The sequence below is a fragment of the Heteronotia binoei genome, chromosome 4 (genome assembly GCF_032191835.1).
Source record: "Heteronotia binoei isolate CCM8104 ecotype False Entrance Well chromosome 4, APGP_CSIRO_Hbin_v1, whole genome shotgun sequence".
Lineage (NCBI taxonomy): Eukaryota > Metazoa > Chordata > Lepidosauria > Squamata > Gekkonidae > Heteronotia > Heteronotia binoei.
Genome location: NC_083226.1, coordinates 69,005,345 through 69,022,539, shown reverse-complemented (window position 1 = coordinate 69,022,539; position 17,195 = coordinate 69,005,345). Strand labels below are relative to the sequence as shown.

Below are 17,195 nucleotides of genomic sequence, written 5' to 3'. Positions count from 1 at the left end.
GTGGCTGCCCTGCAGGTGTCCGGCAGAAAGGATCCATTACAAAAGGCAGAAGATGAAGCCCTAGTGAAATGGGCTGTGGTCTCCAGTGGAACATTAGACTCCTCTTGAGGAACACAATCCAGTGAGATATTGTCTGGAAAGGAATTTTATAATCTTTCTTGGCCTCACCAAAAGCTATAAAGAGATTTTTATTCGATGAAATCGCTGAGCAGACAGGTTAAAACGGATAAAAGCAAGTACTTCTTCACCCAAAGGGTGATTAACATGTGGAATTCACTGCCAAAGGAGGTGGTGGCGGCCATAAGCATAGCCACCTTCAAGAGGGGTTTAGATAAAAATATGCAGCAGAGGTCCATCAGTAGCTATTAGCCACAGTGTGTGTATGTGTGTATATATTGAAGGTTAGGCTGTGAGCAAGTGACTGGACCAATGTTACCTAGCAAATTTATAGCCTAACAGAGATTTGATCCCAGGTCCTAGTCTAATATTTTAACCATACGCCACACTGGACCTCCCCAAATTGTCATGAGGTACAGCCTTCTTTTGAGCTTGTATGTTGCATTAAATTTGCATTAAATTTGACATCTCCTTGCACACAGACAATGAATACTGTACTGTAGCTAATAATACATACATAAATTAAACGCTTGTTAATCTAGAAAAAACAGGAATAGCAACCATGATATGTGTTAAAGAAGCCTTCCTGTTACATCATCATCTTCAATAAAACTGGTGCTAACCAAACTTACATCTTCTGCATGAGTGCAATAACATTCCTCAAAGAAACAAAGCAGCAAGGCAACTGACCAATAAATAATTTTATGAAAATACATTACCTGAATAGGTGAGTGTACTGTTATTGTCTTACTTCCTTCAATGGTATCAATTTGACAGACAATAGATCTTACAACACCTGAGTCATTATGTCTTACTCTATAAAGACTTCGTCCCACTTTTGTCAGCGGAATTTTATCAGTGGTGGAGTGATTTTCAGGTGCTAAAATTATAAGAAAATACATTAAATTACAGGGGAAAATGTACAAAAGATAAAGACATATGAATTGATGTTTCCAGATTTTTTATTTTTGCTTAGAACTAAACCTATACTATAGCTGAATCAATGTCAATAGTTTCACTTAACTGTCTTCATGTGAGCACACTGCATCCATACTAATTTTTTTTCAAAGTGAACAAGAGGAATGTACTTCATTTCAGCAATGGAAAGATGTTCTTCAAATAGTTAAATTGGACCTTCAAATGCACCTTCTTCAAATAGCCAATTACCTCCCCCCCCAAAAAAAAAATTCAAATTACCCATGTATAAATGAGGAACTGTTGCAGGGAACTAGCAACTTTATATTTATTCACTACTTTTTAAAGAGCTATAGAAATTCTTCTGCATTTCAGCAGCACAGTGTTCAACCCTGTTCCAGGAACAAGAGATAAAAATTCTAACTGCAGAGAAAGAAATCCAGAGCATACACCAGTTTTGTTTCTGTTCTTCACTGCTTTTTAAGAAAATGGAGTCCACAATATGACTGCTACTCCTTTTTTGTTGTTTGGAATGCCTAATCTTTTTTTCATTTTGATTTGATTAACTTTTTGTATTAACGAGGATCCATAAGTTGACAATTTATATATTTTTATTTTATTGAAGAAGCTGAAGGGCTATATACACTTTAAAAGTACATATTAAGCTTGCTGCTCCAATGTGTATTCATGATCCAGATTCAATCTGAATTTTAAAAAATGGCTTTTATTATTAATACAACAATTGTATTTTATGAATTAACTACCATATTTTTCGCACCGTAAGACGCACTTCCCCCCCAAAAAAAAAGTGGGGGGAAAAGTGTGTGCGTCTTATGGAGCGAAGGTACCGTACATACCTTCCTCTGGGGGGGGGATCCGCTGCCTCCGTCCCGGCGCTTCCCCGCGCCTGCCTGGCTCCACCTCCACCTCCACCTGCCTGGCTTCAGCTGATGCTTACAGCAAGCGCCAGGATCGCTCCCTCTGCCCTCCGATCCCAGCTCTTGCTTTAAGCATCAGCGCTGAAGCCATGCAAACAGGCAGGGAGAAAGCACGCCGTCCCCTCCACAGCCGGCGCTTGCGAAGCGCTGGGTTTGCGGAGGGGGCGGGTGCTTCCTCTGTGCCTGTCTGCCCGGCTTCAGCTGATGCTTATAGCAAGCGCTGGGATTGGAGGGCGGAGGGAGCGATCTTGGCGCTTGCTGTAAGCATCAGCTGAAGCCAGGCAGGCAGCCAAGCCTCCGATCCCAGCGCTTGCTATAAGCAGCAGCTGAAGCCAGGCAAACAGGCACAGAGGAAGCACCCACCCCCTCCGCAAACCCAGGGCTTCGCGATTGCCGGCTGTGGAGGGGGCGGCGTGCTTTTTCCGTGCCTGGCTGGGAGACAAGCGGCGAGATCGCTCCCTCTGCCCCCATCGCAAACCCAGCACTTCGCAGGGAGTGATCTCGCTGCTTGTCTCCCAGCCAGGCACGCAGGCACGGGGGAAGCATGCCGGTGCCTGCGTGCCTGGCTGGGAGACAAGCGGCGAGATCGCTCCCTGCGAAGTGCCGGGTTTGCAGTGGGGGTAGAGGGAGCGATCTCACCTTTGTCTCCCAGCCAGGCACCTGTGTCTAATGGTCCGGAGCGTCCAATGGACCGAAAAATACTTTGAATAACATAATTAATGCTATCAAAGATTTCAGGTTTTCACGGCTGGTAACATCATTAGGGTTTGTAGAATCTTTCGGGCTCAAGTGCCGTGTTCTACTGGAGACAGTTTTTCTTCCAGACGTTTTGTTCTCAGCTGCGGAGAACATCCTCAGTGGCGTTGCAGCTGGAGCAGGCGCTCTGACCTTCTTGGCTGCTGTGCATTGAGCAAAGCCAGGGCTGCTGGAGAGCTGCTATTTCTAGGCTGGAGGGGGTGTGGTGAAAGGGCAATAGGTTTGTGGATGTGCCCACTGTTTGGTGGGGCTTCCAGGAAGTGTAGTGATAAGGAAACTGGCTGTTGAATGTGACCATTGTTCTGTGTTAATTGCTGGGAGGGTTGGAAGGGGTGTGAAGATAAGGAAGATGGTTGTTGACTGTGCTGATTGTTCTGCATAAGCTGCTCTGAACATTAGTAAAAATCACATACATGAACACTGAATTCAGTTCAGACCTGTCATATTTGGGGAAGGAACTCTTGCTATCTTGCACTTTTCAGTGCATTCTCTTGTGCTCCTGAAAAGCTTCAAGAAAATCTGGCAACTGCATGGGAAATGGTGAGGGAGCTAAAGTCAATGTAAATCAGCAAGAAAAAAAATCTCTCCCACACATAATCACAAAAATGGAGTAAACTTTATAAGCAGTACAAAAGCTCAGACAAAAGTTTATGTGTGGGGGGAGTGCTTTCTGCCAAGTTTTTCCTTTTTGTTGCATTGCACTGCACCCCACACTGTTCCCAAGGATAGTCCAGCTCTTTACAGGGACATACAGGGTTGCAGTGGGAGAAAGATGGAATAGATCCCTTCCCCTCTCATTATTTTTGTGGCAGAACTGTATCCAACTCAGTGATCCTGGCTGCATCGACATATTCTACCCTGACAACAGTTGGGGTTTTTGAGGTGAGGAGAAAATCCACACACTGTTCAACTGTCAAATGTCCAGACTTTCCACCATTCTTGCTACATTCTTTCTCAAATCTGGTTTGGTATAATCCTTCCCCACATGATGCAGCCCAAAATTCATTCGCTTTGTCTGGATGGGCAAGTGTACATTTTGAAAGGTACCATTTTCCCTGCTGTAGCCTCTATGGATACTGGGTGATTCCTTAAATCTCCTGGTGCCACTTAAGGCTTTCAAAATCAGTAATTAAAATCAGATTCATTTTTAACTCTACTGCTGTGATCTAGTAATTCGTCTGAATCTTCCCATTTCATTTTCTGAAAAAAAAAAAAGCCAAGATTCTCGAACTTTATGTTGTAGAAATATAAAACGAAAGGCTGCTGTGGTTGAGTAAAAGAATGTTTACAAAAACAATTGAAGCCTACTTACTAAGCCAGATGTAGAATACTTTGCTGCTCAGGGTAGTCATAGCTGTGAACTGGTCATTCTCACTCTTAGTTTTTATATATTCCATGCTTAGGCTTTGCCCATTTTCAAGATGAAATGATTTTGTCCTTGATTCAGCATTCAGGACACTGAAGGAATCACTAGGCACTACAACTACAGACACGCCTAAGGAATTTATCAACACAAACGGTGCTTTATCTTTCTTAAAGATTTCTGAAGTTTGTGTAGCTGCTTCAGCAAATGCCTTTAAAAAAAAGCACAAAATCATGGATTAACAACTGGCAATTGACTATTTCCTAATTGAAAACATGGGGCTTAAATATAATTTGAACACCCAGACTAAACTCTTATTGTATTTCATACCGTGCCAAGGTTACTCAACATTAGCAGTCCACATTTAGATAATGTAATGTTCAGCTGGTCTTCAGAATAAATATTTATCACTGTTTTGTACTCTGGCACTTTGTAGTGTTCTTCTTCAGCAACTGATTCAGCCAGAGACTTTTTGTTCTTCTTTTTCATCTTTAAAAGGGGAGGATGGTGGAGTAACAAGGGGAAAAGATTAATTAACACCAAAAGTACAAAAGTTGTTGTTGAAATAGATATTATACTATCTTGCTACATTACATCCAAAACACTTGGAATATCAGCATAATTTTTCAAAAGGAATTTTGAAGTATCAACCACAAATAGTATAAATAAATAGTATATATAAAATGCAATATATGAGTTTTGCTCATAATAACTGTAACTAATACATAATTACCAAGGACATCATTATGATGGATGAGCTCTCTCAATCTCAGTCTTCACTAAAAACAGTCCTTGACCAGCCCATAATAAAACAGGCTCATATACTCCAGTATTTTTTTAAAAAAACCTTTAATTAATTTTAGTATTTAAAGCATAATAAAATATTTCAAAGTACAATTTTAACATTTCTTAAATCTTCAGTATCTGCCAAATTTTGTAAGCAGCAGCAAGAAACTTCACACTACTCGCTAAAACCAGCAGATTTTCATCAGATAGCATTATTCTAGTATACACTGATTCTGGACTGCCAGGATATCAACTAATTATAGGAGAGACAAACTTAATATGAACTTCCAAATCCAAATAGCTTATTTTGGTATATAACCAGCACAATACAGTTAAAATACAGTTGAATACCATACACTGGATACACAGCCATTGATAAGAAAATTATTTAATAGTATTCAAGAAAAAAACCCCCGTTGTCTGTTAAAAATTGGAAAATACAAGGACTTGGAAGTCTCTATATCATTTGTTTACATAATCTCTGCGTATTCTAGAAGCTGTGGCCAGAAAACGTGTGATTAGAATCTGACAAAAGCATATTACTTAATTCCAATTCCAGGTGACCTGGGGATCTCTCCAGTAAGGTTTGGAAGTACTTGATAATGCAACTGAACAAGGTATGTTCGATTGTTTCCACTTTCCAGAACCACAGGGGCAAACATGCTCAGCCACTGGGATCTTTTTATAATGGCCCTTTAAGACCACAGATGGAAAAATATTACATTGGGCCATAGAAAAGGCCTTTTGATGGGACGGGATTTCTAAGTGTGACAGGCTATACTCCCTTCTAAGGTGTGGAGTCTTGTGAGCAAAAAACTCTACTCCGTGAGCTACTGGCATTAAAGTTGTGAGCTACTGACCAATTAGTTTGCTCTGGAGCCATTTTTCCTGAGCTAAGACAAAAATGCATGAGCCGGAAGATAAATGAAAAAGACAGGTTGCTTACCTGTAACTGTAGATCTTCGAGTGGTCATCTGTGCATTCACACTCATGGGATAGTGCGCCTGCGCCGATCCCCGAATCGGTACCTGAAAAAGCCCGGGATTTTTCCGCGCTCGGCGCCAATGGGCATGCGCAGGCGTCCCAATGCGCATGCTCACCGGCGCCAGCGCGGGGATCCCGCCAGTTCTTTCCTGACCGCTGGAAGCTCCTACTGGAGGGAGACCGTCAGCAGTGGGGAAGGAGGGCGGGTAGTGTGAATGCACAGATGACCACTCGAAGATCTACAGTTACAGGTAAGCAACCTGTCTATCTTCTTCGTGGTCTCTGTGCTTCACACTCATGGGAGATTAGCAAGCAAAGCATACCTGGAGGCGGGAAGACGGTCAACCTGAAGACACAGCTTGCAGCACCGCAGCTCCCAACTGAGTCTTCTGCTGAGCATGCACGTCCAGCGCGTAGTGCTTCATGAAGGCATGTGGAGAAGACCAGGTAGCCGCCTTGCAGACATCCGGAAGGGACACACCTCTCAGGAATGCCACCGACATGGCCATCGCCCTTGTGGAGTGTCCACGAACAGGTCCAGGTAAAGGCTTCTTCGCCAACAAATAACAAAGTTTGATCGTCTCAGTAAGCCACTTGGAAAGTCTTTGAGACGAAATCTTGGACCCTAACTTGGGGGCAGAATAGGAGACAAACAGCTGATTGTCCTTACGAAAACCCCGTGAACGATTCAAATAAAACAGAAGGGCACGCTTAATGTCTAATGCGTGCAGCCTGCGTTCCTCATCCGAGGAAGGGCTAGGGTAAAATGTGGGTAACCAAACTTCTAAATTGAGGTGGAACTGGGAAACCACCTTAAGGAGAAAAGTGATGTCTGGAGCTAAAGAGACCCCAGCTTCCCTAAAGGCAAGGTAGGGGTAATCACAACGCATCGCCGTGAGCTCCCCCGCACGACGTGCTGAAGTGATGGCAACTAAAAATGCAGTCTTCCAAGACAAAAGTTGTAGGGAACACGTTGCCATAGGTTCAAAGGGATGACGAGTCAACTTGTCCAGAACCAAAGTCAAGTCCCACAACTGTTGAGGAGATCTAGAAGGGGGATGAAGGCAGAACAGTCCCTTCATGAACCTTTTGGAATGAGGGTGAGCGAAAACAGAGTAACCCTCCACTGAGCCATGGAAAGCAGAAATAGCTGCCAAATAAACCTTGATGGAGGAGAATACCAGCCCCTCATCCACCAAGGCCAAAAGAAACTCAAAAATTGCCGAAAGCCCAACACAGTGGGGCGGCAAAGGGGAGTCAGCCACAAAGTTACTGAACTTCTTCCACTTCCTCTCGTAAGAGGCACGGGTGGAAGGTTTCCTGCTGCTTAGGAGGACTTGCTAGACCCTGGTAGAAAAACCTAGTGGTCGATGAACCACGCTGTCAGCTTCAGGTGTGGCATGTTGTGGTGGAGTACGTGCCCGCCCTGAGCCGACAACAGGTCCGGTTCTGCCGGGAACTGGTAAAAGACCCCCTTCGACTGCTGGAGCAGGATCGAGAACCAGCTCTGACGGGGCCACCAAGGAGTCACCAGGATGCAACGCGGCCTCTCCTGCACTAGCTTGTGGACTACCCTCGTCAACAGAGGTAGGGTTGGGAACATATAAAGGAACCAACCCCTCCACGGAAGTCCGTCTCCCAGCGAGGCTGGATCTGCACATCCCCTGGCACAGAACAAGGGGCACTTCTTGTTCTCCGCCGTGGCAAAGACATCTAACTGTGGGTAACCCCAGAGTTGGAACACCGGCTCTAGGAACCGCCATTGCAGTTCCCATTCGTGTGGGGAAGCACCACCCCTGCTGAGAGAGTCTGCCTGTATGTTGAGGACCCCCGGCAGATGTGTTGCCTTCACAAAAATGTCCCACTGGAGGCACTCCATCCAGAGATCCATCGCCAGCGAGCACAACCTGCGAGACACTGTCCCTCCCTGTCTGTTTATATAGCACAGGGCCGTGGTATTGTCCGTAAGCAGTGCCACAGTCCTCCCCGCTAACAGTGGACGGAAAGAACGAAGGGCAAAGTGAACCGCCAGCAGTTCTAGGTAATTTATATGGCACCGACTCAGTCTCGGAGGCCATTGACCTCCCACACATAGATCCTCCAGGTGAGCTCCACACCCCCACAGGGAAGCATCGGTAGCGATAGTCACAGTGGGGGTTGGAAGATGGAAGGGAGCCCCTTGGCAGATGTTGCTCTCCGATCCCCACCATTGCAGTGATTGGAGAGTCCCAGGTGGGATGGTGAACCTCTTTCGAGGTGAGTCTATGAGAGGGCGAAAATGGCGCAAGAACCATAGCTGTAGTCCCCTCATTCGTAGTCTTGCGAAACGTAGCACGCTTGTCGTCGCAGCCATCAGCCCCAGCATCCGCTGGAGCTGCTGGGCCGTGCCCCACTGCCGCCTTTGAAGTAGCTGTACCAGACTGATGATGTCCTTTGCTCTCTGCGAAGGAAGGAATGCTCGGTGTTGATCTGTGTCCAGCAGAGCCCCTATGAACTGAACTGTCTTTGACGGAGTAAGATGGGATTTCTCCAGGTTGACCTGCAACCCAGGGTGCCGAGAAGACGCAGGGTGATGGCAATGTGTGTTGTTAGACTCTCTCTTGACTTCGCCACAAGAAGCCAGTCGTCGATGTATGGGAAGACAACGACTCCCTGAAGACGAAGGTGGGCAGCCACCACGCTCATCAGCTTCGTGAACACCCGAGGAGCAGTAGACAGTCCAAACGTCAGGGCCCTGAACTGGAAATGCCGAGCACCCACTGCAAACCTTAGGAAACGCCTGAACGCAGGGTGAATGCTGACATGAAAGTAGGCATCCTTGAGGTCCAGGGTCGCCATCCAGTCCCCCTGATTGATGAGGGGCAAGACTGTTTGCAGCGTGGGCATTCTGAACTTCTGGTACAGAATAAATTTGTTCAGACTCCGGAGGTCCATTATAGGCCTCAGGCCCCCATCCCGTTTGGGGACCAGAAAGTAGCGGGAGTTGAAGCCTCCTGTTCTGGCCTCCGGTGGAACCACCTCTATGGCTTGTTTCTGGAGGAGGTTGTTCACCTCCGCCAGCAGAGGTGGGGAAGGGGGAGTGGTAACTACCACGGACTGATTCGGGGTCTGAACAAACTCTATTTTGTAGCCCTCTTTTACGATGGACAGAGCCCACCTGTCTGTGGAGATCAACTCCCAGGCAGGCAGGAAAGGGCGTAGGCGGATGGATGAGCCAACAGTGGGGACGATGACGCGTGCTTGCGGGAAGTCAAACCCCCTGCTTCTGGGGGCGAGCCCCCTTAGACTTGTTGGAAGGCTGGGTCCCGTAATGGTTCCTGCCGTTACCTGAATAGGAGGGTCGTTCAGCCTGCACAGGGCGAGGACGCAATTGTACAGGGGAGAACTTCTGGTAAGGCTTCTTGGTCCAGGGCTTAGGCCATTGTTTGGATCTGGAAGCCTTGGGGGTAGATTGGATGCCCAAATTTCTAGATGTTTTGACACTCTTGTCGAACTCTTGCAGCGCCGTGTCAGTCGTGGTGCTGAAGAGCCCGTCCCCCTCAAAAGGCAGGTCCTCGATGAAGGTTCTTGTGTCTCGGTGGAGTGCCGTCGACCTGAGCCAGGAGTGGCGTCGAATGCAGACTGCAGAGGTGATGGCTTTGGCCGAAGCTTCCACCATATGTTTCGCTGCAGCCAGTTGTTGTCTGGCCACAGTGAGACCTTCCTTCTGCAACTTCATTGCAGCAGCCTTTTTATCCTCACTTAGTGAAGAGAGGAAGGGGGAGAGTTGTTCCCACACAGCATACTGGTATCTAGCCATGCAGGCAGCATAGTTAGATACCTTGATGCCGAGTGCCCCTGCTGAATAGACCTTGCGACCCATTCCATCAATCTTCCTCCCTTCCTTGTCCAGTGGGGAGGAATGGACCTTCCTAGCCTTCGAGGAAGAGGAGACTACCACGGAATTAGGCCGTGGGTGGGTGAACAAAAATTCAGCCCCTGTCTCCTGGACCCTGTACATGTGGTCCAGCCGTTTAGATGATACCGGTGTCGATGAAGGTTTTCTCCAAGGCTCCTTGACGACTTGGAGAATCACCTTGGTGACTGGCAGGGCGACCACAGTGGACGTGTTCTTCTGCATTATATCGAACACGTTATCGTCCACTACGGGTTCTGGCTGAGTCACAGGCAGCTTCAGGGTGGCAGCAATTCGTCTCACGAGGTCCCCATAGGACTTTAGATCCTCCGACGGTGAAATCGGAAGATCCTCAGCCGTCTGGGAGACCGGTGAGGGTTCCAGGTCTTGGGCTTCACCGTCTGACTCCGATGACGAGGAGTCCTGATGTGCGGAGTGCTCCGAGAGCATCGGGGTTGACTCTCGCAGTGGAGACTGGGCCGGTGGTGGTCTTCGAGGAGCTTCGACCGGGACTAATTGTCGATCCGGGGGAACCGATACCGACGCCTTCCGGGATCGGTGCGATACCCTCGACATGGACGAGAATTCCGATGCCTGCTCCCAGTCCTGGTAGTCCTCTGGGTACCAGTGATAGGATTGGTACCGAGAGTACGGAGGCTGCCATCTGCGTTGCTCCCATGGAGGTATCGGGAAGTGTTGAGGTGCATGGAAGGGTTCCGGTTCTCGCCTGTCTCGGTGCCTGAACGGGACCGGAGGAGCTATCGGCGCCGACACCTCCACCTCCGAGGTCGATTCGCTGGCGGTATGTCGACGCGAGCCTGAAGATGAGGAGCGTTGGGTTAAGTCAATCTCCGGCTCCTGCTCTGATGCCGACAGATGAGACTGGATCACTGGGCTTCGGTGTGGAGAAGCCAGGATCTTCTTCGGCGGCTTAGGGATTGCCGATGTCGATGCGCCCACCGAAGGGGAAGGAGTGCGGGGTCGCTTCCGCTTATCCTTCGATTTCGCCTTCTTAGGAACTCGGGTCCCCGACTCCTCTCGGCGCTTCTTAGCGGGCGTATCCACCGAGCCCTCGTGGGAACGTTTTGTGGAGCCACGCTCTTCCGGCAGTTCAGCTAAAGTTTATTTATTTATTTATTTATTTATTTATCTAAGATTTATATCCCGCCCTTCCCACTAGGTGGCTCAGGGCGGCTTACAACATATAAAACTAACATGGAATCTAAAATTAAACATTAAAATTAACATTTCATAATTTACAGTTAAAAATCTAAACAATTGTTATATACATACACATTAAACTCAGACGGCGGTCCTACAGCTACACTCATCGGTTACAAGTTCAGTATTTGATGTTCAGTCTTCGATATTCAGTACTCAGTGCTGATTAGTTGTGGGCCAGCCGGAAGAGGGATGTCTTACAGGCCCTGCGGAATTGAGTAAGATCCCGCAGGGCCCTTACCTCTTCCGGCAGCTGGTAACTTTCAAGCGGGCTTCCTTTGGCCCGGGGACAACCAGGAGGTTTTGGGTTCCTGATCTTAGTGCTCGCTGGGGAACGTGTGGGAAGAGACGGTCCCTCAGGTAGGCAGGTCCTAGGCCATATAGGGCTTTAAAGGTAATGACCAGCACCTTGTATCGAACTCGGTAAGATATTGGCAGCCAGTGCAGAGCCCGAAGTCCTGGCTGGATGTGCTCCCACCTTGGGAGCCCTAATAACAACCGGGCGGCGGCGTTCTGCACCAGCTGCAATTTCCGGGTTCGGCACAGGGGCAGCCCCATGTAGAGGGCATTGCAGTAGTCCAGCCTCGAGGTGACCGTAGCATGGATCACCATTGCTAGATCGTCGCGCTCCAGGAAGGGAGCCAGCTGCCTTGCCCGCCTAAGATAGAAAAATGCGGACTTGGCAGTGGCTGCTATCTGGGGCTCCATTGTTAAGGAAGGCTCCAGAAGTACCCCCAGGCTCCTGACTATGCGCCGCCTTCAGCGGCGCACCGTCAAAAACAGGAAGGGGTATTTCCCTTCCCGGACCCCGACGGCCCAAGCAAAGGACCTCTGTCTTCGCCGGATTTAGCCTCAGCCCGCTCTGCTTGAGCCACCCAGCCACAGCCTGTAATGCCCGGTCCAGATTTTCTGAGGCACAGACCGGCCGGTCGTCCATAAGCAGATAAAGCTGAGTGTCATCAGCATACTGGTGACAACCCAGCCCGTACCTTCGGGCAATCTGGGCGAGGGGACGCATATAGATGTTAAATAACATCGGGGAAAGAACCGCACCCTGAGGCACCCCGCAATCAAGCGAGTGCCTACGGGACAGCTCGTCCCCAATAGCGACCCTCTGTCCCCGACCTTCAAGGAAAGAGGAAAGCCACTGCAAGGCTAACCCCTGAATCCCCGCGTCGGCGAGGCGGCGGGCTAGCAACCGATGGTCGACCGTATCGAACGCTGCCGATAGGTCCAACAGCATCAGTACCGCCGAGCCGCCCCGATCCAGATGCCGTTGCAGGTCATCTACTAGGGCGACCAGCACCGTCTCCGTCCCATGGCCCGGGCGGAAGCCGGACTGAAGGGGATCAAGGACGGAAGCGTCATCCAGGAAAGTCTGTAGCTGCGACGCGACTGCCCTCTCGATAAGTTTGCCCAAAAAGGGCAAATTCGAGACCGGCCGATAGTGTGCCAATTGGGCCGGATCTAATGATGTTTTTTTCAAGAGGGGGCGGACCACCGCTTCTTTAAGCTGTGTTGGAAATTGCCCTTCCGTGAGGGATCTATTTATGATATCCCGTACAGGATATCTAAGCTCCCTCTGGCAGGACTTAATAAGCCAGGAGGGGCACGGGTCCAATTTACAGGTTGTTGGGCGTGCAGATAAGAGGATCCTGTCAACTTCCTCCAGGCTGAGAGGGCTGAAACCATCCAGAACATAGTCCGAAGACAGGCCCGGAGCCTCGGTTTCGCTAACTGCCTCCAATGTGGCAGGGAGGTCGAGGCGGAGCGACGCAATCTTGTCCGCAAAGAAGTTCGCAAAAGCCTCACAGCCAATCTCCAATTCTTTACAATTTGGTCTGCCCTGCGGCAGTGTTGTTAGACTCCGAATTATATTAAACAGTTGTGCTGGGCGCGATGTTGCGGACACAATCTCAGCCGCAAAGTATGTTCTCTTTGCGGTTTTGATTGCCACCTCATAGGACTTCATAATCTCTCTATAAGATGTTCGAGTCGCTTCGTCTCGAGTACGCCGCCATTGCCTCTCTAGTTGTCTGAGTTCCCGTTTTAATTGTCGCAACCCCTGGTTATACCAGGGTGTCGACTTCAGACGGGGGCGCAGAGGACGCCTAGGTGCGATTTCTTCAATGGCTCTGGAGAGTCTGTCGTTCCAAGACTCTACCAGGCCATCCAAGGAGTCGCCAGGGGGCCCGGGATCCCGCAGAGCCGTCAGGAACCGTTCTGGGTCCATCAGGCTCTGTGGGCGAGCTAAAATACGCTCTCCGCCTAAACAGGTTTGGGGTGGCATACCCACACGAGCCTTAAGGGCATAGTGATCCGACCATGGCACTGCTCTGGCAGTAATATCGTTCACTAAAACTCCCGCCGCGAAGACCAGGTCTAGCATGTGCCCCGCCTGATGGGTGGGAGTTGTGACAACTTGGGAGAGTCCCAGTGTCGCCATGGATGACACCAGGTCCAACGCCTGAGTGGAGGCCGCGTCATCGGCGTGAACATTGAAGTCACCCAAGACCAACAGTTAGTGTCGGAGCAGCATCGGCCGATGCAAGCTCCTGAGCCGGGGTGTCAGTCGATTTCGGTACCGAAGACTCCATCGGTCGTTGAGGTCGAAGCGCCGATTCGGTTAGTGCCGCCGATAACCGGGCCGCACGGTTCTTTCTTGTCTGCTTTGAAAAGCGGAGACAGTGCGGGCAAGCCTCTACTCGGTGCGTCTCTCTGAGGCACAGCAGGCAAAGGGAATGGCTGTCCGGAGGGGCGATCTTTTTCCCGCAAGCACGGCAGCGCTTGAAAACCCCCCAGCGACTTTCCATAGAAGGTAGCCGCAAGAAAAAACTACTCAGAAACGACTGAGAGAAAAAAACGGGGGAAAAGCGAAAGCGAATTACCCCGAGGGGCAGTTCGCCAAACGGACAAAGAAACGTTGTTTTTTTTTTAAACAACAACTAACTAACTATTAACTAACTAACTGACTAACTATTAAGAACAATAAACGGGCTAAGCACGAGAAAAAGGCAAAGCCAAAAATTCTCACCGACCGGGGAACCAGAAAGGTAAACCTCTCCGCGCAGCGGTCAGAAAGGAACTGGTGGGATCCCCGCGCTGGCGCCGGTGAGCATGCGCATTGGGACGCCTGCGCATGCCCATTGGCGCCGAGCGCGGAAAAATCCTGGGCTTTTTCAGGTACCGATTCGGGGATCGGCGCAGGCGCACTATCCCATGAGTGTGAAGCACAGAGACCACGAAGAAGATCTAGCTCACACTAACGCAGGTTAGAGGGAACGCTGGTGACAGGTATGAAGCTGGAGAGACCATATATCTCATTTGGGTAGGGGCGAAAAAAAAATTTGGATCCTGGGCAAGATCATTCTGCCTCTTGACATCTAGTATTCACTGAGTGACTAAGGCCCTAAACCATTATCTGGAGAGACTCAAATGAAAAGCTGAGCATGGACAGCTTCTAATAAATAGCCCTTAGCCAGATGGAACAAAACCTATCCTTGAGGATCAAAGAAATGATATCTGATTAAGCTTGAGCCAAATATTGATTGAAAGCCTCTATTCTTACCAATCCAGTTTCCAAATGCAGAATGGCATTTGAAACATTATTTGGTAATCAGAATATAGCTCTTAGGAATTTGGATTGCATTTTCTCAAGGGGGGCAAAACTTGATGATGCTGAATTCAAAATAGTTCCATGCATAAGTTGTGGTACTGTCTTGGCAAGATATAGTTTAAGGGCCACTGGTATATAATGCCCCCGTTTTGCAAGGAGAAATCTAATAATGCCTTGGGCAGACTTGCAACCAGAATTTGCAACGTGTTCATAGTGGACCTTTTTTGCCCCCAAGGTCTGGATCATAACCCCTAGATACTTATGTCACCACCTGCTGTATCCTGCTGACATTTATGCTCCACTCCCTTACCTTGAGTTTTGGGCCAAAAGCCATTACTTTTGATTTTTGGTAGTTAATCTCCAAATTATTTAGATTGCAACAAAGGCTAAATTGCTTTAACACCCTTATAAGGCCTACTGGTTTCCTAGACAACAGGGTTGTTTCATCTGCAGAAAGTAGGACTACTAAATGGCAATCTACCAAAGAGGGAGGATGAGTATCTACCAGGCAAAGATTGTTAATAAAATTGTTAATATAGATGGCAAAAAGCTTTCCTTGACTCCTTTTGATGTTGGAATGAAGTTAGGTAGGAGGCCACGTTTGTTGCATCTGACCCTAACTATGGTATTGGTATAAAGTGCCTGGATCAAAAATAGAAGTCTCCTATCAAACAAAGTGGCAATGTTGTCCAGAGATTATCGCTGGATATGGAGTCATAAACCGATCTACGAAGGCTGCAAATATAGAAACTGTTGGTCGCATAATTGTCTATCAGATGGGACAGAAAGTACTTCCCACAGTAGATCGATCGTCGCTCCCCGAAACCAGCCTGTTAGTCACACAAGGCAGCCGTTATTGACATATATAAGAATATAAAATAGTCGGCCAGGTTACATATTAAAAGAATACATAATCCATACAGAATAAAATTAGGATTACAAGATAAAAACAAAGTAACAACATAGTAAAACCTGATACATAGTACTACGTATCAGGAAGAGTAACCATAGTTCTATTAAAAAAACCCTCTGCTACTAATTCAGTTATTTCCGGATTAGAATTATTAAGCAAAAAAAGCACCTTAAAATCATCAGAGGTCTCTAAAATTTGGGCCAATATGGGGTATCAAAGATCTCGGTGGGACGCCAAATAGAGAGGACATTGGAGAAGAACATGGGCGACAGTCTCAACACAATCCATTTTACAGGGACAGCACCTACTTGAATAGGGAGTCCCTTGGAATCTGCCAAATAAAATGGCTGACAGAAGGGCACTGAATCTGGCCAAGGAAAAGGCTCTGAGCAAATTTGGAGCTAGAAGTTGGTAGAGGTACACAGCTGGAATATTTGCATTTGGAACAATTCTTAAGTTTAGGGGAGAAAACATTCAGTTGGCAAGACTATAAAGAGTTTGTAGCTTTGAGCTCAGTAGACTAGATTTCTAAAAAAGCCTCGAACTCAAAAAGCAAGGATAAGGATTCTAAAGATAGATTCAGGGAACTTATTTTAGCTTCAATGTAACATAGCCAGACTTAGACCAGCCCGTTAGTCAACTAGAAAGTTTTCCTGAGCCAGACAATTTTGTAATTGCTCTAAAAGATGTCTTGCATATAATTTGCCTAAAATGTCCAAAAGACTAATCGGCTTATAATTGCCTGTTTGCTCTCTCCACCCAGCTTTGAAAAAGGGAATAATAATGGCTTCTTACCAGGCCTCAGAAACATCCCCAGTTAAATCTATATAAGTGAACAATGTGGCCAGAAGAAGAGTCCACCAAACCACATTGTCTATTAGTGCCTCTGGGCAGGGTCATAGTCAGGATTTCATGTTTGGTGGGGCCCACAGCAGCATTTTTTGTTTGGGGGAAGCCCAAGGGCCACCCGGTTTGGCCCTAAATACTTGCTCTGCTTCTCAAGTAAAGTGACAGCCCCCCCCCCCACTTCAGTAAACCTTCCAAGGGGATCTGGCTGCAAGTAGGCTTCTCTCCCCTCCCAGTGCCAATCTGAAGCCCCTCCCTACTGGTCTCTCTGGCCAGACAAATGTGAAGCCTACTTCCTGCCCTTCTGGAAGGAACTGCTAAGCAATGGAGGGGCTATACAGATGGAAGAGGGGGTTGAATGGAGTAGCCTACCTCCCCGGGCCCCACTGTAGCTATGGGCCTGCCTCTGGGAGTATGAAGCCTGGGTCTAGTGCTTTATCTTTATTGAGCATACCAATCAAAGTCTCTACCTCTTTAGCTGATACAGGAGACCAGGCCAGCAGATCCAACAAAACCTCTTGATTTTGGGAGGGGCATCAAAATTAACAAACAAATGCCTCCCAGATTTCAGGAGAGTTAATAGAATCAATAGGAGAAAGGTCCTTGAAAGAGTGGTTCACGATCAATTTCCAAAACTGGGTCGAGGTCCTCTCTTTTGTTGACTGTAATGTCCTATTGCACAACGCCTTCCTATCCTCACATTTTTTCCTTGTCAATAATTTTTTATATGACTTCTTTGAATGTAGGAGACGATGCTGGATGCCCATGTATCAAGGACTCTTATGGTTTCTGTAAACTTCATAAGCAACGTTAAGCTATCCTTTTGTTTTCTGGCAGTCTTTTCA

At 47.8% G+C, this 17,195-nt stretch overlaps 1 protein-coding gene across 2 annotated transcripts in view; it reads right to left on the bottom strand.

The window, feature by feature from the left end:
* VPS13A (vacuolar protein sorting 13 homolog A) overlaps nucleotides 1–17,195 on the bottom strand; it is a 313,415-nt gene that overhangs the window by 81,126 nt on the left and 215,094 nt on the right. For both annotated transcript variants that reach the window (XM_060237484.1, XM_060237485.1), the window contains exons 43-45: nucleotides 4,420–4,578; nucleotides 4,039–4,300; nucleotides 837–997 (exon numbers count right to left, since the gene is read on the bottom strand). In XM_060237484.1, the coding sequence (XP_060093467.1) occupies nucleotides 837–997; nucleotides 4,039–4,300; nucleotides 4,420–4,578 (582 nt within the window). The remainder of the gene's footprint in view (nucleotides 1–836; nucleotides 998–4,038; nucleotides 4,301–4,419; nucleotides 4,579–17,195) is intronic.